At 35.4% G+C, this 23434-nt stretch overlaps 1 protein-coding gene across 1 annotated transcript; it reads right to left on the bottom strand.

The window, feature by feature from the left end:
- Positions 1-306: 306 nt before the first annotated feature.
- Positions 307-1766, bottom strand: LOC121261517 (probable LRR receptor-like serine/threonine-protein kinase At1g05700). The gene is made up of 5 exons (XM_041163942.1): positions 1423-1766; positions 1139-1210; positions 749-820; positions 582-662; positions 307-357 (listed from the first exon to the last, which is right to left on the bottom strand). The coding sequence occupies exons 1-4, from the start codon at positions 1728-1730 to the stop codon at positions 644-646; spliced, it is 471 nt and encodes a 156-aa protein (XP_041019876.1). The 5' UTR covers positions 1731-1766; the 3' UTR covers positions 307-357; positions 582-643.
- Between the last annotated feature and the right edge of the window lie 21668 nt (positions 1767-23434).

Raw genomic sequence — 23434 nt, 5'->3', positions numbered from 1 at the left:
CACTAATGTAATTCATTTATCAATCATTTGCAGTTTCCTTCCATGATCGTGTTCTTTTTTATATCTTTCTATAAATTTTTTCGGACTTAATTATATAAGACTTAGGTGTATCACAGGAAAATAAGGTTAATTTCCATTGAGTGCTATATCTTTGTAAGCAAGCGCACGTATATAAACTGTGATAACAACTGCAGAAGCAGAAAGTAAAGAACGAACTACCTGATCCTCTTTTCCTTCTATATATAGAGAAGGATCAAGACTGCAGTTATAGACGCTGCAAGAACTGGAATGAAAAACTCCTTTTTGTTCTTTCCCTTGCATGGAGTGTACAGACAAAGATCTGGATGTGCATCAACCCTTGTATAAAGTGCATCAAAGGCATCAAGTAAAGATGTCAGGGTCAGTTATTATATATTAGATGATGCCATCCGTCATGCAAAAACAAAAAAAGAATTACAGTTGGAAATATACTAATTCAAGCATTTGCCATGTACAGAAAAAAAAAAAAAAGGATAAAGTGGTTATAACATTAATAAGGAAATGGAGAAAAAGAAATATTGGAGGTAGGAAGATAACCTAACCTTAGGTCTAATTTTCCATTCCTAAACTGTTCCAGAAGAGCCTCAGGAATTGAACCTGTGAACTAGTTCCCTCTTAAATCCCTGCAAAGATAGTGTTAGTAGATCACTTCAATTTCCTTCCCTGAAGGTATTGTTCGCAACACTTAGATCAGAGTTCCACAACTTACAGAGTGTTTAAATTGGGTAGCAGTTCCAAAACTTGTGGCAGCGGCCCAGTTAAGTTGTTAAATGACAAATCCCTGAAAAAGAAAGAAAAATCTTGCATAAAAATATTAGCAACTTAAGCAAAACAATTGTTTTCAGTGCTTGAAAACGAATACTAAATAACAAACTTATATACAATTATTTCCAAGTAAAAGTTCCTGGAATCAAATCCCACAAATACACTCTAATTATTAACATCTCAGCAATCAGGGGTCCATCTACCAATTGGTAATCTCAAGCTGGCAGACTCTGTTGACAGTGTTGTTCAACCTGCTTGTGTCTAGCTAACGCTGGTGTTTAGAATCTAGAATCTGAATGCTTAAATATTTGTCACATTTCAAATTAAGACTCACAAGGACTGCAGTAGTTCGAGCTTGGAGAATGAAGTAGCGATATCCCCTGTCAGATTGCTTGAGCTCAAGTTCCTGCTTGAAATTATGAAACTAGGAAGTTATTGCCATTGTTTAATGTTAAGTTGCAATAGATAATAAATAAATAAAATTCTCTTATAGTTGGCCCCTGTGAACAACGGAGCCACACTATCTTTGTAGTTTCCGTCAAAATGAAAGTTTCCCAGCGTGAATGAAATTTCATGGCGTGCCTCCACAGAAGTTTTATGTTTCGGAAGCGCACTTACAATGAGATGATCCTTGGAGGATTGTCGTTATTGCAGTTTAAACCATCCCATGAGTAATTACTTGGGACACATGGATCGCCTTGCCAGTTTCTTCTCACCTTGTACCATTTCTTGATTTCCATGATAGCTTCAACTAAAATTTTTAATGGCAAAACTAGAATCAACAGACAATCATTGAAAAGTAAAGTGGGCTGCGGCGGGGGCGGGGGGGTGGGGCGAGAATTTGATATACACACATAAGAAAGAAACATGAATTGTGACACTTTGATCCAAAATTTGCAGCAGATGCACAAATGTGCCTTTATCATGAGGATGAATTTGCCTGAATGTAGCACGTATGATACTAAAGAGTCAAAGCGAACTAGAACATCCGACGGTTGTGGATTCTATGGTGACCGGTAAAATTTCTAATACCATGCCATTTCTAAGAACAAAATTTGCTTTGGCGGTTAATTGTATGACCATATGGAAGATTTCATTGATATATAAAAAACTGTTGACAACAACAAAATTGTTCTTCTGAAGATGTGTGGGGTTAATTACATCATAATAGTGTGTACCCCAAATATGAGACTATCGGTTCACATGGTGATGGATTTCCCATGAGACTATCGGTTCACACTAAACTAATGCAACTCTTTGACTTTGAGGAGTTGGAACCATTAAACAGGTACACATCTTGGACGAGTGCACCAAGTATGGGACACCCCTGCAAAGAGGATGCAATGGTAGGGCATGCTGGGGGCTTCAGTCCTGCCAAAATTTCATTGGGGAATCACCACTCACACGAGATCTCGAGGTTAAAGGTTTAACAAAATTAGAATCATTTTTAGATTAGTAATGGAACTTTAACAATTGGTATCAAAGACTTCGGTGTATCACAAGAAAATATGGTTAATTTTCATTGAGTGCTATATCTTTGTAGGCAAGCTCGCCTTTATAAATTGTGATAGAACTAAGCAGCAGAAAATAAAGAACAAACTACCTGATCCCCTTTTCCTTCTATATAAAACAAGAGCACTAAAGATGAAGAGAAGGAACAAGACTGCCACTATGGATGATGCAATAACTGGAGTGACAAACTTCTTTTTCTTCTCTCTCTTGCATGTAGTGTGCACACAAACATCTGGATTTGCGTCAACCCTTGCATAAATTGCATCAAGGTAAGATGACATGGTCAGCAAGTTATTATATGATAAATGATGTTTTCGTCATGCAAGATTTACTATTGGGTTTTTCCTTAACAATGATAAAATGTCAAGCATTTGCTATGTACAGAAAAAAAAGGATAAAGTGGAATTAACATTAATAAGGAATAGAGAAAAAAAAATATTGGAGGTAGGAAGATAACCTAACCTTAGGTCTAATTTTCCATTCCTAGACTGTTCCAAAAGAGCCTCAGGAATTGAACCTGTGAACTTGTTCCCTCTCAAATCCCTGCAAAGATAGTGTTAAGTAGATCACTTCAATTTCCTTCCCTGAAGGTATTATTGTTCGCAACACCTGGATCAGCTCCAGACTTACAGACAATGTTGCATAAAAATATTAGCAACTTAAGCAAAACAATTGTTTTCAGTGCTTGAAAACCAATACTAAATAACAGGACTTATATACAATTATTTCCAAGTAAAAGTTCCCGGAATCAAATCCCACAAATACACTCGAATTATTAACATCTCAGCAATCAGAGTTCCATCTACCAATTGGTAATCTCAACCTGGCAGGCTGTGTTGACAGTGTTGTTAAACCTGCTGGTGTCTTGCTAACACTGGTGTTTAGAAACTGAATGCTTAAATGTTTATCACATTTCAAATTAAGACTCACAAGGACTGCAGTAGTTCGAGCTTGGAGAATGAAGTAACGATATCCCCTGTCAGATTGCTTGAGCTCAAGTTCCTGCTTGAAGTTATTGTAAGACAGAGGTAGGGACCAAGAAATTGTTCCCAAATAAACTTCACCCCTTCTCATGTATCACTATTTTGCACTATTTTCTATTGCTTTGGGGCGATTGTTAGGAAACTCCACCCCCTCTTCATGTATCACATTTCCTGTTTAATGAAATTAACTTGCTTAAAAAAAAAAAAAAAAAAAGAAAGAGAGAGAAAAAAGAAAAAAGAGAATGATCTTTTACATAGCTCGATGAATGAGCAGTGGTTGAAATAAAGTTGCACAAGGAGTGGATTGAACAATCTCTCCCGACCATTCAATCCTGGGGTTGGATTATTTGTTGGATATTAATCTCTTGGATTGGAGATTGAAAACAAAATGAAAAACTAATTAGTAAAAAAAGTATTACATCTATGAAAAATAAAAAAATAAATATATAAATTAACGTGAATCTAGTATGTTAAATACAATTTATTAAATATAACTAATTAGTAAAAAAGTATTACATCTATAAGTTTGGATGGTAAGGAAAAATTACATTCATTATCATGTACTTCTTTTATGTTCAATATCAAATAATTACATGGAATCAAGTATCATTTTCTTTGTATGAGAAGATGTTGAGTTTCTGGAGGTGAGAGAAGAGCTCGGTCAATCATAATTTAGATATCGTTGGAAAGAGTGAGATGAGATGAGATAATAATTTTGTAAATAATAAGATAGTTTGTGAATTGTACAGACATAGTTTGAGTTAAGTATTTTTTAAGTTTTAAAAATGAGAGAGAGAAAATTGAATAAAAAATATTATAAAGTAAAATATTGTTAGAATATGGTTTTATAATATTATTTTTATTTGGGTAATTGAAAAGGTTGAATTGTTTTTCATTTTTTATTTGAAAGTTTGGAAAATTTATAATGATTAGTTTGAAAAAGTTGTAATAATTAATTTGAAAATGTTTCGTATTTGAATTATGTTTGGGAAGAAGATAAGATGAGAATTTTGAGATGAGATCTATTTCTAAACAAGCCCTTAATAAATGATATTTGCAGTCATAAAGTGTGCAAATGTCATGCAATCTCTTTAAAAAAATGAGTAAATATAAGACTCACATAAAAAAATAAATAAAAATAAAAAAATAATTCATTTTTAAATAGTAAATCTCACTATTTTTTAAAATAATTAGATAATATTTGTACATTCTATAACTCTATGTAACAGTAGTCTATAATTTATGATAGGACCCGAACGGGCTCGATGCTGATCCAAGCACCTTGCGTTTCATCTCCATGGATGGGCCCGCCATTTATAGCCCTACGTACGTCACAGACTAAACGCATAAGTCCATTATCTTCCTTACCTTTTTCTTTTGCTCTGTTTTTTCAAATATTACAAAATATAATATATATATATATATATATAGTTTTAGGTTGTAAAGGTCAGACGCATTTAAAAAAAATAATTGGAATTTATTATTAAAAAAATAATTTTTTTTATATAGATCCCAAATTTATCTATTTTTATTAAAAAAAAGTGTGTAAAACTTGCAAATGCTAAAATTGTAAATATCATTATATATATTATATATCACAAACTGAAGAAATTCTTTTAGAGAGAAGATGGAATGATGGATCCATGAGAAAGTTCTTTTATTCATGAATCATTTCATTTGATTACAGCAAATAAACAGGCTAATTTATTCTCAGAAGTCAAAGTGGTGTGTAGACTGCAGAAATTCCTTTTATTCATGATATATGTATTATACTGCTGCCCGCCCAAGTCTCGGCAGCATTTGAAAGATGGATATCAGTACTAAGCTCAAGGAGACCCATTCTCGGACTGTGTCTCTGTCTCAATGGGAGCAGCGCAACACTGGCAACAAGACTCCAGTGGTGCAGGTGCGCAGCAAATACAAGCAGGACATATGGGTCTTGTAACTAAAACTCAAAACAAAACGAGATTTATTCAATTAAATCTAAAAATCTTGTAGTCATGATTAATATAAGTAATTAAGTAATGTTTATGATCAAGCAATAATGAGATTTTTACCTTCTCGAGTGAACCGAGCTGCATCACATGTTACCATTGAAGATAAGATAATTGCAAACATGAAGAGGGTCAAGAAATCAAACCTCAAAGAGTTTCCAGCCATTTCCTTTTTTATGATGTAATAGATTTGCTAAGATGAACACAAATGGGGTTATATGGTGAGGTTTATTTATACAGCTTCTCTGGCCTTGCATCAGGATTCGACACGGCATTTAGTTAGTATTGAAGCTGAAGCCTTGCGTGCTGCTATTTTTCAATAATCTCTATTATTAGCCTAGTTTACTATATTCAGACTATGTTGTTTATTAGCTAATCTTGGAAGTTGTTTTATATTAATGTTGTTTTGAGTTACAAGGTGTCTTTATAGAATATTAGAGTGGATTATTTCAAATAAAAATTTTGAGTGTCAATATAAGTGAAAGAAGTTGTTATACTCTTTTTTTTAATATAATAATTTTTTATTTTTTATCTAAAATCATTTCATCTCTGAATTCAAACCAGCTATTGAAATTAATCAACCAAGTTGTTGAATGAAGTCTCTCTGTAATATTCTGTTTTTCTATTGTTTTCCAACTGCCGGTATCAGAGCTAGCCAGTTGATCTGAACGGTCGTTAATGACTATGAGGATGTTGAGTTTCTGGAGGTGAGAGAAGAGGTGGGTCAATCATAATTTATGATAGGACCCCAACCACCTTGACTTTCATCTCCATGGATGGGCCCGCCAATCATAATTTATGCTTGAGTTTCATCTCCATGGATGGGCCGGCCATTTATAGCCCAACGTACGTCACAGACTAAATGCATAAGTCCGCTACATTCCTGGTCCTGAAAGCATTTGTAATGGACTAAAAAATATCAATACAAAGCCATAATTTATCTATATATAAAAAAAAACATCTATATTGAACTAGACAGTAAAATTAAACACCTCAACAAACGTGGTGAGTTACTGTTCATAATTCAAACCAATATTTTATTATTTCTATTTACCTTCCCACGTTATTTTCTCTTTCTTCATCTATTTCCCTCGTTTTCATTTCTTTATCCCGAGACACACATCTTCGTGACCGTAACCCTTCGTCTTCTTCACCCGCGAGCACCAAACAGGCCTACGTCTTCTTCAACCGCGAGCACCTTCTCTCCGTCGTCCAGCCGTCGTCTTCCAGCCCAAAAGGTAATTTCTCTTCCTCGCTCCTCCCTCCCTCTTCTATGCTTAGATTTCTTCTCCCTCTTTTCTTTTTATTTTCTTCCATTTCATCAAGTGATTGAATCTGTGTTTAGGGTTTGCGCGTCCGGAACTCCCATTTCAGGTCCGTCTCTCTTTTCTCTCTTTGGTTTCTCTGATTCTTGTTATCCTATTTTTGGTTTCCCGGAAAGTGGAGGGCTTTAAAAGTTAAAGAAGGAATCTTCATGGAGTTGGGAGTTGGTTTTCCTTTTGAGAATTGGATATTTTGGGTTCTTTTGTTTTGCTCTATTTTCTTGGCAACCGGTCAGAGGGGGTTTGGTATTGCGCAAGTTTTTTGAAAAAGATTTGCATGGTATGTGTGTGTGTGTATATATATATATATATATATATATATATATATATATATATATATATATATATATATATATATATATATTATAGAGGCTTAGTCGACATGGTTAGTGGGAATTTGTTCCATTGTAGAAAGAATTCATGGCCGCCCGAGGAGTATATCAGCAGGAACACTTTGCAGTTGGTAAGCTTTTATGTCGCTTGCATTTTTTTTTTTCAAAAATTAATTTCTAATATTCATTCGACTCTATTTGGTTGCTGAGAAACTTTAAGAATGAAAAAAGAAAAGGCAGACTTTGAAAACTAGAATTTTCGCTTTATTTACCGGATAAATAGAAATTGAAAAGAAACAATATCCACTTAGAAGGATTGCTGTGCGATTTAAATTGTAGTGATGCACTTCATAAATGGTACATTGGTTTTGTCAAAACAATTATTGTCCATTACATGAAAGTTGATTGTTGTAGTTAGGATATCTGGTTTTAATATTGTACGTTGACTAATTTTTCTTTATCTCTGCAGAAAGCACATATTGATCCTGTCACTCGAGAAAGTTGGAAGCCATCAGCATCTCAAGGGGTTCCGCTTGCAGGGATGGGGTATCTGATGTATCAAAGTATAATGCTTCATTTCTTGTTTGTAATAACGTTTATTAATCATAGAGGATCTACCTCTGTTTATGTCACAGGAGTGACAGCATATCTAGAGGTTTTAGAGGGGACTTTAGGAAATGGCAAATTGTTCCTGGTATATGCGAACCTTCACCTGTCATGGAAAATCAATTCTCAGTAATGCTCTGACTTAGCCTCATCTACTTGCTATGAGGTTTCTATTTTCAAGATATATATGATCCGTGCATTTTGACATTTCTGTGTTTTTGACATTCTCAACTTATCTGGTGTTATAAGCCATGGTTTTTTAGGTATTTTTTGCATGCCATCTCAGATAAGAATTGCATGCAGTAAACTCTTTACGTGAGCGTATAACTGAAAATAGTTTGGTAGTTCATAGATCTCAGTCTACTGTGATATCAAGCATATTATGAGTTGAAGTGCTTCCGTAAAAACATTGTCGCTAACTGTGAAATGAGTCAAATGTGAAACGAGATATTTTCCGTAAAAAATTTAAATACTGAGAGCTATTATATGTAGATATATGATGAAGCAAAAAAGTTGTGGTATTTATGAAAGAAAGATGCTAAGCATGCACCAAAAGATCTTGTTTCTTCATAACCCCCCTCTCTTTCTTTTTGTGCCTCTCTCTTTGTGCATATGTGTGATCAGAGGCCTCATACTTCTCTTATTGGTGAAAGTTTACATTTTAATGATATCCCCACTCAGTTTGACATTAGGAGAGTGTAATGATTTCCCCACTCAGTTAGATAAAGAGAACCTTGATTTATAAAGACCGATATATGTATGTCCTCTTAGTTGCTGTGGAAGAAGCAAAAGATCCCTGTCCTACTATGCAAAGTTGGCATGTGGATTTGGAACCATGAATTTACTTCTGATTTATTCTGTTCTTTTGCTATTTCAGATTTTTATATCAAGAGATGGTGGGAACAAAAATTTTGCAACCGTTTTGGCTCCAAGCCAACATGAAGGGCTGGGGTAAGAAAAAATCATGAAGTTTTAAACACTTTGTTAAAGCAATCATGATTTGAATTTATAGGTTATTGCAATATTTCAGTCCTAATGTTCTTAGTTTGACATGATTTGAATTTAATGAAAGAAGTCATTTGTCGTATTAATGTTCTTCTTTTATAATATATCACATCGTGTAATTATTTATAAATTACATAAATATTACATTGTTATTTAATTAACCAAAAACATTACGTTCTTATTAATAAAAAATTAGTTCTTAATAAAAAAAAATTAAATATAAACTAAGCAAACGTGCATTGCACGTTGCTTTCACTTAGTATATAAATATATATATATATATATATATATATGTTGCATTTGTGGAGTTCTATAGTGTTGATATTGGCAAAATATATAAAACAAAAAAAAAATTGTATTTGAAGTGTATTTGCAAAATATAAAAAAAAAAATTATAAAATAATATTAAAATATATAATATTATATTATTATTTTCACTTTAAGATAGTTAGTCCAATGTGGACTCAACTAGTTAAAAGTTAATTCTATAGCCAAAAATTGTGATTCTAGTCAAATTTTAGACTTGGCAATGGCTAGCCATTGCCAATGCTCTGACTTTTTTCTTTTGGTCTGTTTTTTAAAAGAGAAACACTACTCCCATCGAAAAATATATACCGAATTCCTACCGAATTATGTTTTTATTTTTTTTATTTAATAGTTAAGGGATTATTTTTTAATAAGTTTTTTAATTTTATTTTATTTTTAAAAATATTTAAAGTGATTTAAAAAATGTTTGAAGAAAAGATAAAAAAAAAAAAAAAGGAAAAAAAGTTTTACACTCATCTGTACCCATTTTTTGGTGGGAGTAGCATCCTTCTTTTCAAAATATTTTGAAATACGTTAAATACAGTCTTTGTTGTATAAGACTTGCATACTCCAAATGAAAAAATAGAGTTCACTATTAAAAAAAAGAATTGTTATAAACATAAAAGATTATACAAAATCTACAAGCTGACGTTGCTTCATGAGATTCGTTAAATTTACTTTACAATAAAAGAAACTCTATAATCTGATGTATCACATAAGTCATATCAATTTGTGGTTTATTTTTGTGTAATCCTTCTGTAACTAAAGTATTTTCCTTATAAAATAATTTTTTATGTGGATCTCATATTTACTCACTTTTTTCCAAAAAGCATGTCGGGAATTTGCATATAATATATATATATATATATATATATATATATATATATACGGTTTGAAAGATCGAATTAATATCAAGTTTTGGAATCTTTCACGATCCCAGCACAGACGACTCTGTTGCTTCAAAAACATAGTCTTCCTCATTAATTATATCAGGTGGCATTGCCGACTTGGAGCTAATTGTTGAATTAGATCTATTTATCCAACTCATTTTGTCCTAGGATAATACCGACCGTCGCATCTCGGGGGTCTGCGAACTTACCACTCTCGGCCCTCGGGTTTGAACTTATAGTTGCCCTCAACGCCTCCAAAACAGCGGAAAAAGGAAAAGCCGAAGCTGACTGAAGAAGAAGAGAAGGAAAGGGAATGGAAGAATCAGAGTAAATTGCACAATAATTAAATTATGCAAGCACAAAATAAACAGGTGGTTAAACCGACCATCTGCATGAATGAATATGCAAAATTAATTGTAATAAACATATAAGCTTTATTAAAATTAACAAGTTTAAAGTAATCACAGGCACATGGTAGTGCAGATTTGCACTTATAGAAATCAGAGTAAATAAGGAGACTCAAGTTTAGAGGGAGAGGATCAGTTTTCTCTCGAATGTGAGTTCTGCCTTAGCACAAGGGTAAAGTTCTCATTTTATAACATAAGAAGTTCCTATTTACAATCAATAAAGTAAAACATTAAATCAATCCGTGAGTGAACAGTAGGAACTGTTTAAGCACGGGCACAGGTGGTATCATCATTATGTTTTCCAGCTGTCTCTGAGGGCGGCTGCTTTTGGCATAAGATGACAAAATATCATTCGGTCGTCTCAGTGTCTTCCAGCTGTCTCTGGGGCGGCTGCTTTAGACACAAAGTGACAAATATCTCAAAGAGGACTCTGGTTAGTCTTATTTGAATTCAAGTAGTAGTCAATCATCTTCCGGCTTTGGAATGTCTTCGGAGTCATAACCAAATAGGTTATTATACGAAGCCTCTGAAGATGCTTCTGAATTCTCATCGTCTTCAGAATTATTACTCAGGGACTTAGACAGTTGTTGCTCAAGCAATTTTATTAAATCTTTTTTATCAAGTCTGTTGAGGATATTATCTTTGACAAACTTAGAAGATTTCTTTGAGGAAGAGTTAGTGGCTTTTCCTCTTGCTGAAGCTGTTGGTGAATTAGGGGCCTGAATTAATAAAGGGTATTCAGGAACAGGTGAACCAGATTTGATTGCTGGGAATTCCTTCTTGTCTTGTAGATCAGGAGCGACTTGAGGGAAATCTTTAATCATCTGGTTAATTACTTTATTAATATATCCAAACCTATCCCACTATTTTGTGAAATAAGCTCGGGATATGATATTAGCATTCTTCTCATAGTTCCATTTGAAGATCCACGGTAGTTTGTAGTTCTTGTAAAAATGGAGCTCATAAGGGAACATAGCTGAATGCTGGTTCAGTTTTGTACCAGCAACTTGTTCATAGAATGTAAAAGCTCTGGCGAGCTGCTCAGGGAGATTCTGAGGAATTAAACCATATCGGTCCCACCATTGGAGAAACTAATAAGGAAAAGTTCCTTTGAACCTTGTATCAAAATTGATGAACCAGGAATGGCTCATATCAGGTACCTGGAAAAACATAAAACGATTTTAGGCAGTCATATAATCAAAATAATTATAAGTCAGTGCTGAGTCTGAAAGTCTTTTAGGAGTCAATGGGTTTGTTCCCCATTCAGCTTCTGTAATAACTCGAAGAATATAAGTACTGTGATAAATTAATTTTGTGGAGTCATTCTTATCATAAATGGATTTTATGACAAGAAAGTTGGTGAGAATCAGGATACTGGAGTAATACTGGAGATTTTTTGAAGAATCTTCAAGTATCCAGTGAAAATTAGGAAGAAAATAGGAAGATGCTATTTTAAACGGATCTGTTAAATTAGAACGATTAGGTTCTATATAAAACAGATTGGTTACAACTGACTTCTTCAAATATTCAGATTTTCCTTTTGGGAGGAAAAACTGAGGAGTAATCAAAGTAGAACCTTTTGATGCCACTGCTTTCGCATATGGATCAAAAGATGTAGAAACCATAGACGCGAAAGTCTCTGGTTGCACAATTTTACCAAGAGGTGTGAACCTATTGGCAATATCTAGTACTGTTGAGGAGGCACTAGGCACAGGGATGGATCCAGACTGATTCTTGATGAATTTTATACTGGGTATTGGGGGTGGGGGGTTTACTCTGTTTTTCTTTTCCTTTCTTTTTGCTCATGCTCATTGTTGGGTGTTTGCAAGAATTCTCTGGTAAGAAAATCAGGGATAGAATTGTTAGTACCTTTGATGTATTCAATATCAAAATCAAAAACACTTAAAATACCTTGCCATCGTGCAAAAATATGTTTTGATGCAATGTTTTCAACATCTTTTTCCAAAACAAATTTGGCACTCATGCAATCAACTCGAAGTAAAAACTTTTTGTTTAACAAATCAATTTGAAATTTAGAAATGCATAGTACTATAGATAAAATTTCTTTTTTAATAGTACTATATTTCTCTTGTGCAGGATTCCAGGTTCCAGAATGGAAGCGAACAATTTGTTCAGAAGAACCTGGTGAAACAGATTGTTTCAGAATGCCACCATAACCAATGTTTGAGGCATCTGTTTCAATAATTTTAAATGATTCAGTAGTAGGGATACCAAGGCACAAAAGAGTCTTAACATGTGCTTTGATTTTCCTTACTAGATTTGTATGAGTTTCTGTCCAAGGAGGAGGATGGGAAAGAAGTCTTTTGAACAAAGGACGATATTGTTTCCTCATATCCTTGTAGAAATTAGCAACATAATTGAGAGATCCTAAGAACCTCTGCAATTATTTTTTGTTAAGAATGACATCAGAGAATTTGTCGACGAAATCAATGGCTCTCTGGATGGGCCTGATTTTACCTTCAGAAATATCATAACCAATGAATCTGATCTTGGTTTGGAACAGTTTGATTTTTTTCGCAGAAACGACAAGACCATTGATTCTAATAATGTCTAGAAACGAATTTAAAAGTTTCGAGTGTTCATCAATAGATTTAAAAAAAACAAGGACATCATTTATATAAACGATGGTAAAAGCAGTGAACAAGTTGAAAACATCGTTCATGATATTTTGAAACTCACTAGGGTTATTTTTTAGACCGAATGACATTACATTCCATTCGAAATGTCCAAATGGGGTTACAAAAGCTGTCTTGTACCGGTCTGACTCTACTATCTGGATTTGCCAAAAACCAGATTTTAGGTCAAATTTAGAAAAGACCATAGCATCACTCAACTTATGAATTAAGTCATTTTTGTTGGGAATAGGATACCTAATCCACTACAAGACTTTGTTCAAGGGTTTGTAATTAATGACTAGACGAGGGGTACCTCTTTCTAGTTCAGCATTTTTTCGGACATAAAAGGTTGGACAAGACTAAGGGGACTTGCTATATCTAATTATGCCCTTATCTTTAAGGTCCGCAATTTCCTTTTTGCAGAATTCTAAAGTCTGACTATTCATCTTCTAAGGATAGCTAGTATTCATGCAGAAAATCAGCATCCGAATTCTTAACTGCATTTGATCAGCTAGTTTAGGAAATCTGTACAGCTCATTCTTTCCTTTATTTTCATATATGTTGTTATATGTTAGCACAAGTTTAGGAGTAATTTCAGTTTCTCAAATCTGTATTTATACCTCTTCTTCTAATAAGAATTGTGTGATTCATTTTGTCTAAACCTCTGTATGGTATCAGATTAACACCTCAAAACTCCAACGAGTATTTCCTGTCCTTCTCGCTTCTGCTATGGCCACTTCTCCGTCTGATACTTTTCCAATAGCCATCAATGTCACCCAGCAAATTACTGCACGTCTCACCCCAACCAACTTCCCTTCATGGCATGCTCAATTTGAGTCTCTCCTTCTCGGCTATAACCTCTTTGGCTATGTCGATGGCACTCATACCTGCCCATCCCTACCGACGTCAACTGATGTAGCTGCCACTACAGCTCATCACCTTTGGTTTCGTCAGGACAAACTTATTCTAAGTGCAATTCTGACTTCAGTGTCCCCAGCTGTGATACCACTCATAGCAACCTCCAAGACGTCATATCAAGCCTGGACTAAACTGACAAAATTGTATGCTAGTCGATCCAGGACTCGTGTCATGCAGCTCAAAGAGGATCTCACCCTCATGCAGCGTGGCAATCGCAGCATTACAGAGTACCTACACTCTGTAAAAACCATTGCCGATGAGCTTGCCCTCATCGATGCCCCATTATCTCAAGATGACATCACCCTCTATGTTCTTCATGACTTAGGATCAGATTTTCGTGACATTGTTGCCCCGATTCGAGCCCGAGAGTCTTCACTCTCATTTGAAGAATTACATGATCTGCTACTTGGTCATGAGGCATATCTTCGAAGGCTTGACTCCATTGCTCAATCCTTGGTAGTTACTGCCAATACCACTCAACGCAAGGACTCACGCTCCTCAAAGAATCAGTCTTCATCAACTTATCAACAATCCAAGAATGACTCCAGATCAAAGTCTCGACGGTCGAAACAATACAAGTACCCTCCAAGGTGTCAATATTGTGATCAACAAGGCCACATTGCAAAATACTGTCCGAAATTGAAACCCTCTGAAGCCACTGTGAACTACACAACTACTACTTCCAGTCCAGACAAACGTTGGCTCATTGATTCTGCGGCTTCCCATAATATCACTTCTCAGGTTTCAAATTTACAATTTCACTCTGAATATGATGGTACTGATGAAGTTATTATTGGAGATGGATCAAGTTTGCCCATTACTCATTCCGGTTCTCTTACTCTTTCATTTCCAAATAGAAAATTTCAAGTTAAAGATACTCTATGTGTTCCTACCATTAACAAAAACTTGATATCTGTTCACCACTTCACAAAGCAAAACAATGTTATCCTGGAATTTCACCCAACCTATTTTCTTGTGAAGGATCGGAGAACGGGGGAGATTCTTCTTCAAGGACCGTGTGAAAATGGAGTCTATCCTCTGCCCTCATCGCCTGCTGCTACTCCAATTGCTTTTGTCCATGAACGCACATCAGTAGCTGGTTGGCATCAGCGCCTTGGTCATCCATCATCCAAAGTTGTCACTCGCCTCATTAGTTCTTTCTCCCTTCCCACCACTTCATGTCTTTCTGATTCTAATAATTGTCATTCGTGTTCTATCAATAAAGCTCATCAGTTACCCTTTCATAAACGTGGTCTAACTAGCACAACACCATTTGATTTACTTTACACTGATGTATGGGACCTTCTCCCACTCCTAGTGTCAATGGCCACAGATATTATGTTATTTTTGTTGATCACTTTACAAAATATGTGTGGTTCTTTCCATTGCATCAAAAATCAGATGTTAAAACCATATTTCCTCATTTCTACAAAATGATTGAAACTCGTTTTAACATAAAAATTAAAGGAGTTTATTCCGATAATGGAGGAGAATTCACTGTTCTTCGCCCCTTTTTCACAATCCATGGCATTAGTCATTATACGACAGCCCCTTATACACCCCAACAAAATGGAGTGTCTGAGCGTCGTCATCGCCATATTGTGGAGACAGGTCAAACCCTTCTAAGTCATGCCTCTCTTCCATCAGAATATTGGGCTTATGCTTTTGCAACAGCCACAGCCACATATCTAATTAATCGACTTCCATCACCTGTTCTTCATCATAAATCACCTCTTCAAGCTCTCTTCAAACAACAACCTCGGTATGAAAAATTACGTTCCTTTGGATGTCTTTGCTTTCCCTTGATGAAGCTGTATAACACAAACAAATATCAAAAGAAATCTGTTCCTTGTATCTTTGTTGGCTACTCCACTAGCCAAAGTGCATATCTATGTCTTCATCTACAAAGTCAGCGCATATACACCTCCAAACACGTAACCTTTGATGAATCTGTTTACCCTTTCAAACAGGTTTCCATGCAATCACCCACTGACTCATCCCCACCAGAAACCTCTTCTTTTTCAGGACCAATTTTGCAGCTTGCTTCCAGGGAGCTTCCAGCAATCACACGGGCTCAAGGAGATATCCCCTCTGCTTCTTCGACTCCAAGTGAAGATCCAGCTCTTGTGCAACCTCAAGAGGCACCACTCTCCACTTCAGATCAGGTATCTCTTAGACCTTCTACTTCTGTTTCTCAACCAGAAAATTCAATACCATCCTCTCCACCACCATGTCCACGAACCATCATCACTCGCTCCATGAACAATATCTTTCGGCCAAAACAACTCCACACCACCACCAAGCACCCCTTACCTGAACCACCCGAACCAAGTTCTGTAAGTCAAGCTCTTAAAGACCCTCACTGGCGCAAGGCTATGTCAGAAGAAGTGACAGCCCTCCTTCAACATGGGACGTGGGAACTGGTTCCTCCCACTCCTGGCCAGAATCTTGTTGGGTGTAAATTTGTGTTTCGGAAGAAACGAAATCCAGATGGAACAATCAGTCGATATAAAGCTCGACTTGTCGCTAAAGGATTTCATCAACGGCCAGGTATTGACTACTCTCAAACCTTCAGCCCCGTCGTAAAGCCAGCAACAATTAGGCTTCTTTTAACCATTGCTGTCATGCATGGCTGGTCCCTTCGTCAGTTAGACATCAATAATGCATTCTTGCATGGTAATCTTGAAGAAACAGTCTTCATGCATCAACCTCCAGGATTTGAAGATCCATCTCAACCTCAGCATGTTTGCAAGCTAAAAAAGAGTATCTATGGTCTTAAACAAGCCCCACGACAGTGGTACAAGGCCCTTCGGGATGCATTCCTCAGCTTTGGTTTTGTTCACTCGGCTACTGACAACCCTTTGTTCATCTATAAGTCTCATGATATTTTGTGCTACTGCCTTGTTTATGTTGATGACATAATTGTCACAAGCAACACACTCAGCTTTGTGAATAACATTATAAACAAGCTTGGCTCTACATTCTCAGTCAAAGATATGGGCTCCTTGCATTATTTCTTGGGCATAGAAGTGATTCCAACGCCACAGGGGCTCTTTCTATCTCAACATAAGTATATACGGGATCTTCTTTCACGAACCTCCATGGAAAATGCTAAAGAAACACTCACTCCAATGTCCACAACAGCCAAGCTTACGGTTCAAGATAATTCTGAATGTGTTGACAGCACTGAGTATCGCAAGATCATTGGAGCACTTCAGTATTTGGGACTCACTCGTCCCGATATTGCCTTTGCAGTCAACAAATTATCTCAGTTTATGCAGAAGCCGACAACAAACCACTGGGCTGCAGCAAAAAGACTACTCAGATATCTTAAACAGATCATGTTTCATGGTATTCTTCTCCAAAAGCATGATCAATTCCAACTCAAGACCTATAGTGATGCAGACTGGGCATCAAATACGGACACTCGTGTTTCAACCACTGCTTTCATCACATTCATTGGTCCTAATCCAATCTCATGGCCTGCACGCAAGCAAAGGGCAGTCTCAAGATCATCTACAGAAGCAGAGTTTCGGGCACTAGCTACTGCCACATCAGAAACAGTTTGGCTTCATTCTCTCATCAAGGAACTTGGTCTCACTCTCAGAGAAGCACCTCAAATGTTTTGTGATAATATTGGCGCCAACCATTTCAGTTTAAATCCAGTCCAGCACACACGGATGAAACACATTGAAATTGATCTCCTCTTTGTACAAGATCTTGTCAAAAAGGGAACTATTCGTGTTCAGCACATCCATACCATTGATCAACTAGCTGATCTCCTTACAAAATCACTCTCACGTCAACGCTTTCAACTATTAAGATCCAAGATTGGTGTTGCAGATGGCACCTCCATCTTGAGGGGGCATATAAGGACAGCTAGTATTCATGCAGAAAATCAGCATCCGAATTCTTAACTGCATTTGATCAGCTAGTTTAGGAAATCTGTACAGCTCATTCTTTCCTTTATTTTCATTTATGTTGTTATACGTTAGCACAAGTTTAGGAGTAATTTTAGTTTCTCAAATCTGTATTTATACCTCTTCTTCTAATAAGAATTGTGTGATTCATTTTGTCTAAACCTCTGTACATCTGAATGTGTCTAGCTTTAGTGGAAATAATGCTTTCATCAAAATTTTTGATATAGAGAAGAGAAACGATGTGTTTCTTCCTATGCCAAAAATCATTTGGCAAATCAGAACAAACATAAAAAACAAGACGCTTGTTAAAATCATCAATTTTTGAAATCAAAATTGGCGAAAATAATTGTTCAGAAATCTTTTTGTATCTGATTTCCTGTTGGAGGAAATTCAGATGTTTTTCTTTCGCGAAGAGCAAAGATTTCAAACCTTTATCTTGATCAATCTCTTGCCGAGATGCAAATTTAAATTTGACATTTTGACCAAAAGGGTCGGTAGTAATACCATATTTTTCAGTCAAAGAAGGATATAAAGCAGAAATGAATGGAATGCCTAAAATCACTTTGTCAGACATGTTTCTGACTAAAACAGAGGGAATTTTAAAGCAAACATTGTTTTGACAAACATGAGCATTGTTAAGCTTGTATGTGATTTTCATCTGAGATCCATTTGCACAAAATAATTTCTCAGAAGATTTTTCAAAATATTTTCTAGGAATGAGTCATTCCTGAATGCAATTCAGGTCTGATCCGGAATCAATCATAGCAACAACAGAAAATTGAAAATCATGGGCAACCACAATGGTGACCCTGGAAAACCATTTGGGAGGAATGGTATAATGGATCAAACAAATCTGATTTTCAGCGGTTAACTCATGTTAGCTTGAACCTGAATCATTCGTTTGCTCGTTATCAGAAGTAATATCTTGATCAAGTTGTTTATCAATTTTAAACACTAAAAATTCTTGTTTTAAAATCTCATTTTCAGACTTAAAGTTATTAACCTCAGATCTGAGTTCAACGATTTTTTTTTTTTAACAAGATTAATTTTGTGTTGTAAATCGTTTGTAGAAATTTCCTTGGATTTTTTCTTTTGAAATCTTTCCAAAGTTTCTTGAAAACTAATCCTTTGCTTAGAAGGTTCTGGTTCTTGGCGAACCAAAGTCTTCTTTAACTTAAGAAGATATTCTTCTTTAAGCTCAGGATTTGTAATTTGAGAAATCAAGGTTAGCAATAGTTTCTCTTGTTCTTCAGACTTTGTTAAGACATGAATTGTCTTATCTTTTGTCTGGCAACAAGTATCATTACAATTACAACCTAGTTTAGGACCAGTAGGATCAGGTAATCCAGTTTCTGAATGATACTCCGAATCACTAGAACTGAACTCAAGGATATCAGATGATGAAAACGAAACTATTTCTAGGAGTTGAAATAGTTATTCCTTATCATTGTTATCAATATCCAACTGATTAAACTTTTTCTTTAATTTTTTATCTTTTTTGACTTTCTTAGGACATTTATCAGCAAAGTATCCTGGATTGCCACAAATAAAACATTTTTCTTGGGGAGAATCTTTGAATTTCTTTTTCTTGGAAAACTGCTTAGAAAATGATTTTTTATAAGTTTTCTTATAAAATTCATCATGAGGTTTTCTCCTGATACCACCATGAGGTTTAGAAAACTTATGCTTTCTTTTAGATGGAGCTATAGCAGGAAATTCAAATTATTCACAAAATGTTCTCATTTCGTATTTGGCTTTCTTGCTATTTCTCATCTGTTCACGAAGCATTCTTTGATCATTACACATACTAATACCAAGTTTCTTAATTACAGCACAGATATCACCATAAGTGTATGCATCGTAATTTAGAGACCTAGCAATAGTAAGTTCATCCTTCACTTTGTAGGCAAACAAGCGAGGTAATCCATCAATAAATTTTTCCTTCCAGTAAGGCTTCTGGCTATCATCCCGAAGCATAACTTTAGAAATAAAAACATCTTGGTACCATTTATAATCAGACATCTGATGACATCTAAGATTGTTTAACTGGTCGTTGATGCGGCTAGTTATATCAGATAGTGTGCCAATAAAGTGTTTTAAAATAATATAAATCAAAGTATTAACTCCATCGGATTGGGCTGTCCCAATGGATTCATCAAAAATAGGTAACCCTTCATCATTACACTTGACAGCGTTCTGAATAGTTTCCTTAGCATCTCTGGTAAGATGTCTATCCCACCAGTTTCTTAAAACACCGAAAACTCCTTGTGTTAAAATCTTAACAATATCAGGTTGTCTGATATTGTTATTCACATAAGCATTTACAACAAGTGACATTTTACTCATGGTATTCATGATTTCTTGTTCAGAGAAACCATCAATATTCAATTCGTAAACCTTGTCAGCAGAGTAAGAAGATTGGTTTTGAAAAACTTTTTCTTTCAAACTGTAAATCCGGAGGAGTAGGCCTGGAGTACCAATTCTTCATCAAACTCATTGGTTTGGATCCTTTTGAAGAAAATCTGGCAATTTCAGGTTTTAAAACAATATCTTGAAAATTCTTTTCAAGTAGATCAAGATTCTTTTCTTCAGAAGAGTGATCGCTAGAAGACTCATCTGTGGTTTCAACAAGAACTGTCTCTAGTTCGTTGCTTGTTAAAGCACTAGTAGAGGGTTGTTATTTTTTTAGATTATTCAGCATTTGATCAATCTTATCTAAAGTCTTGGCTTGAGGATTTTTAAAATCAATTTTGTCACGACTTTCAGGTAAGATAATCAAATGTTTTTCGATCATTTTCTTTGGCTGATCTTTAGTTAAAACCAAAGGGATAGGATCAGGTTTTTCAACATTTTCTTCAATCTGATCCAACTGTTGTCTGATCGTATGAAGAGCAAGATTTACAAAGTTATTTTGGGAAATAACCTTTTTTTATTTCTTTGAGAATCTTGTCCTTCTCAAAATCTCTGGAAACAGTTTCTGAGATTTTGAAAAGTGAAACAGATATCTCAACCCCTTTATGGGTGATGAGTACAGTCTCCACAAGTGGATGGCTAGAATGAACTACCATCTTTCCTTCTTCTTTGACAAAATCAGTTTTAACAACATTTAAAGTATTGTTAGAAACATAAATATTTTCAACAAAATCGAAGAAAAGAATATGTTTTTTCTGCTTATTCATTTCTTCTTTCCATTTCCGTTTAACACGTTGTTTTTCTTTTTCAGAATACTTTATGTGATAGGCTTTTCGCCTAGCACTGTTTTTTGAAAGTTTGTATTCTTCAAAAAGATAAACAAGATCAAATGCAAATGGTTTGTTCAGCACAACAAGATCAAATGCAAATGAGTTATCATCCTCTTTATCGGCTTCATTATGAATAGGCTGGTCTTTAGAGGATCTAGCATCCTGTGCTGAATAAAAAGTAGAAGTAACTTGAAAGGACGTGGAAAGTCCTTTCAGTTTTAAAACAGGATTAGCAGGTTGTGTAGTTTTAACAGAATCTTCCAGAAATTGTTTGAGGTGTTGGTCTCTTCTTACTGGAATTTCTGATCCTGCAAAAGAAGAACTAGACCCAGCAAAAGAATTTCTTCTTAGGCCGGAAGTGCTAGTTTGATCAAAACTAATTTTAACAGTTCCATCCAGGTATTGTTGGATGTTACTTGGATAACACTCAACAGGGTTCCTGGGGATAGGAGGAGTTTCTTCTTCCAGAGTCCATTCTTTGGGAAGTGTTATGTCTTTCCAAAAAATCATCTTTAGAGTAGAAACATCAGCATCTGGGGTAGAGCTCTGGATCAGTAGAGTGCTTTCTGCAGTTGGTTTTACAATTGCTTTTGGATTTAAATTCGTTTTTAAAAGACGATAATAAATCCTGTAAATCAAAGTAAGGGGTTTGCTTCCCTTAAGCATATCATACCCAGACGTTAAAATGTTTAAAGTCAGGCATTTTAAAATATGATCATCATCAAGAGCAAGTGTTAAATCAGGATAACAATTAAAATGGACTGGTCCATTCATGAGAGAGGATTGGATCATTCCAAGAATACTTGTTTCAAAATTATTGAATCTGGCATCTCTTAAACAAAACAGTACTGATGCATTGATGCCTCTCTTTGTTAAAGGTTTGGTAGCAATTTAGACAGATCCAATATAAATATATCTAAAATCTTGCTGCAAGAATTTTGTTATCAGTTCTTTCTGGAAAAGATAACATTTTTCTTGAGTTTTAGAAATAGCACAAGTTTGTTCAACAGTTCTAACACAAAAATTTGTATGTAAAGATCTTTCAAACCAAGTGGTTTGATAGATCGAATTAACATCAAGTTTTGGAATCTTCCACGATCCCAGCACAGACGACTCTGTTGCTTCAAAAGCACAGTCTTCCTCATTAACTATGTCAGGTGGCATTGCCGACCTAGAGCTAATTGTTGAATTGTATATATATAATATCACAAACTGCAGAAATTCTTTAGAGAGAAGATGGATCCGTGAGGAAGTTCTTTTATTCATGAATCATTTCATTTGATTACAGCAAACAAATAAGCTAATTTATTCTCAGAAATCAAAGTGGTGTGTAGACTGCAAATCGAGGGTTCGGAGGAGAATTGGTCATTCTCTGCAGAAATTCCTTTTATTCAGGATATATGTATATACTGTTGCCCGCAAAGGTCTCAGCAGCATCTAAAAGATGGATATCAGTACTAAGCTCAAGGAGACCCATTCTCGGACGATGTCTCGATGGGAGTAGCGCAACACTGGCAACAAGACCCCGGCGGTGCAGGTGTGCAACATACACAAGCAGGACATATGGGTCCTGTAACTGAAACCCAAAACAAAATGAGATTTGCTCAATTAAATTTAAAAATATTGTAGTCATGATTGATATAAGTAATATTTATGATCATGCAATAATGGAGTTTTTACCTTCTTGAGTGAACCGAGCTGCATCGCATGTTACCATTGGAGATAAGATGATTGCAAACACGAAGAGGGTCACGAAAACAGACCTCAAACAGTTTCCAGCCATTTCGTTTTTCGATGTAATAGATTTGCTAAGATGAACACAAATGGGGCTATATGGTAAGGTATATTTATAGAGGTTCTCTAGCCTTACATCAGGATTCAGCACGGCATTTGGTTAGATATCTGCAGCTTTGTTTGAATAGAAAAATATTGATTTCCCACTCTCTAGCAATTATATAAGGTTACATTCTTCGACTTTGATACATGCTAGCTTGTACAAATGGACATGATTGTGCTGATGGCGATTAAACAAAACAAAGTCAATGGTCTAGTTTTGATCGTAATCTGACTATTTGAGCCCCAGGAATTTTGAGTTGACTGGTCTAAGATCTGAACCAAAGGTTCCCGCAGCTCCCTGATGTCGTCCGGCGGCCAATCATTTAAAATTAACTGAAGGATTAGGATGAGCCGTGCACTGTCAGTTTCATTGCGGATAGGATGCAAATCAACGGCTCACTAATTGAAGGGAAGAGCTGACAAATAGGAAGTTCCATTTATGTGATTTATGACTTGGAATGAACCTACCTAACTATGATCTTTTTTCAATTGGATTGTGCTTGACTTGACAATTCATGGCAATGCCCAATTCTGTTAACAAGAAAAGGCTATTTCATTAAAAATGGATACATCAAACAATACGAATGAAAACGATAAAATTCAAGATGAAGAACACTCTTTCACATTCTCTCTACATTCATATTTATTTTATACGTCCGGGGTGTGATTGGTCGGGCTAAGCCTAACTAGGCCAGAACAATTTCTTTATAATTTCCCTATT

Source organism: Juglans microcarpa x Juglans regia, chromosome 1D, assembly GCF_004785595.1.
Source record: "Juglans microcarpa x Juglans regia isolate MS1-56 chromosome 1D, Jm3101_v1.0, whole genome shotgun sequence".
NCBI classification, from domain to species: domain Eukaryota; kingdom Viridiplantae; phylum Streptophyta; class Magnoliopsida; order Fagales; family Juglandaceae; genus Juglans; species Juglans microcarpa x Juglans regia.
The sequence above is the reverse complement of the archived record's forward strand: the minus strand, read 5'-3'. Positions and strand labels throughout refer to the sequence as shown.

Excerpts from the sequence above, each read along its gene's own strand:
- LOC121261517 (XM_041163942.1), bottom strand. The coding sequence starts at position 1,730 with ATGATAAAGGCACATTTGTGCATCTGCTGCAAATTTTGGATCAAAGTG. Across the intron at positions 1,211-1,422 it reads CCTCCAAGGATCATCTCATT|GAACTTGAGCTCAAGCAATC; the intron begins GTAAGTGCGCTT and ends AATTTCAAGCAG. Across the intron at positions 821-1,138 it reads CTCGAACTACTGCAGTCCTT|GGATTTGTCATTTAACAACT; the intron begins GTGAGTCTTAAT and ends TTTCTTTTTCAG.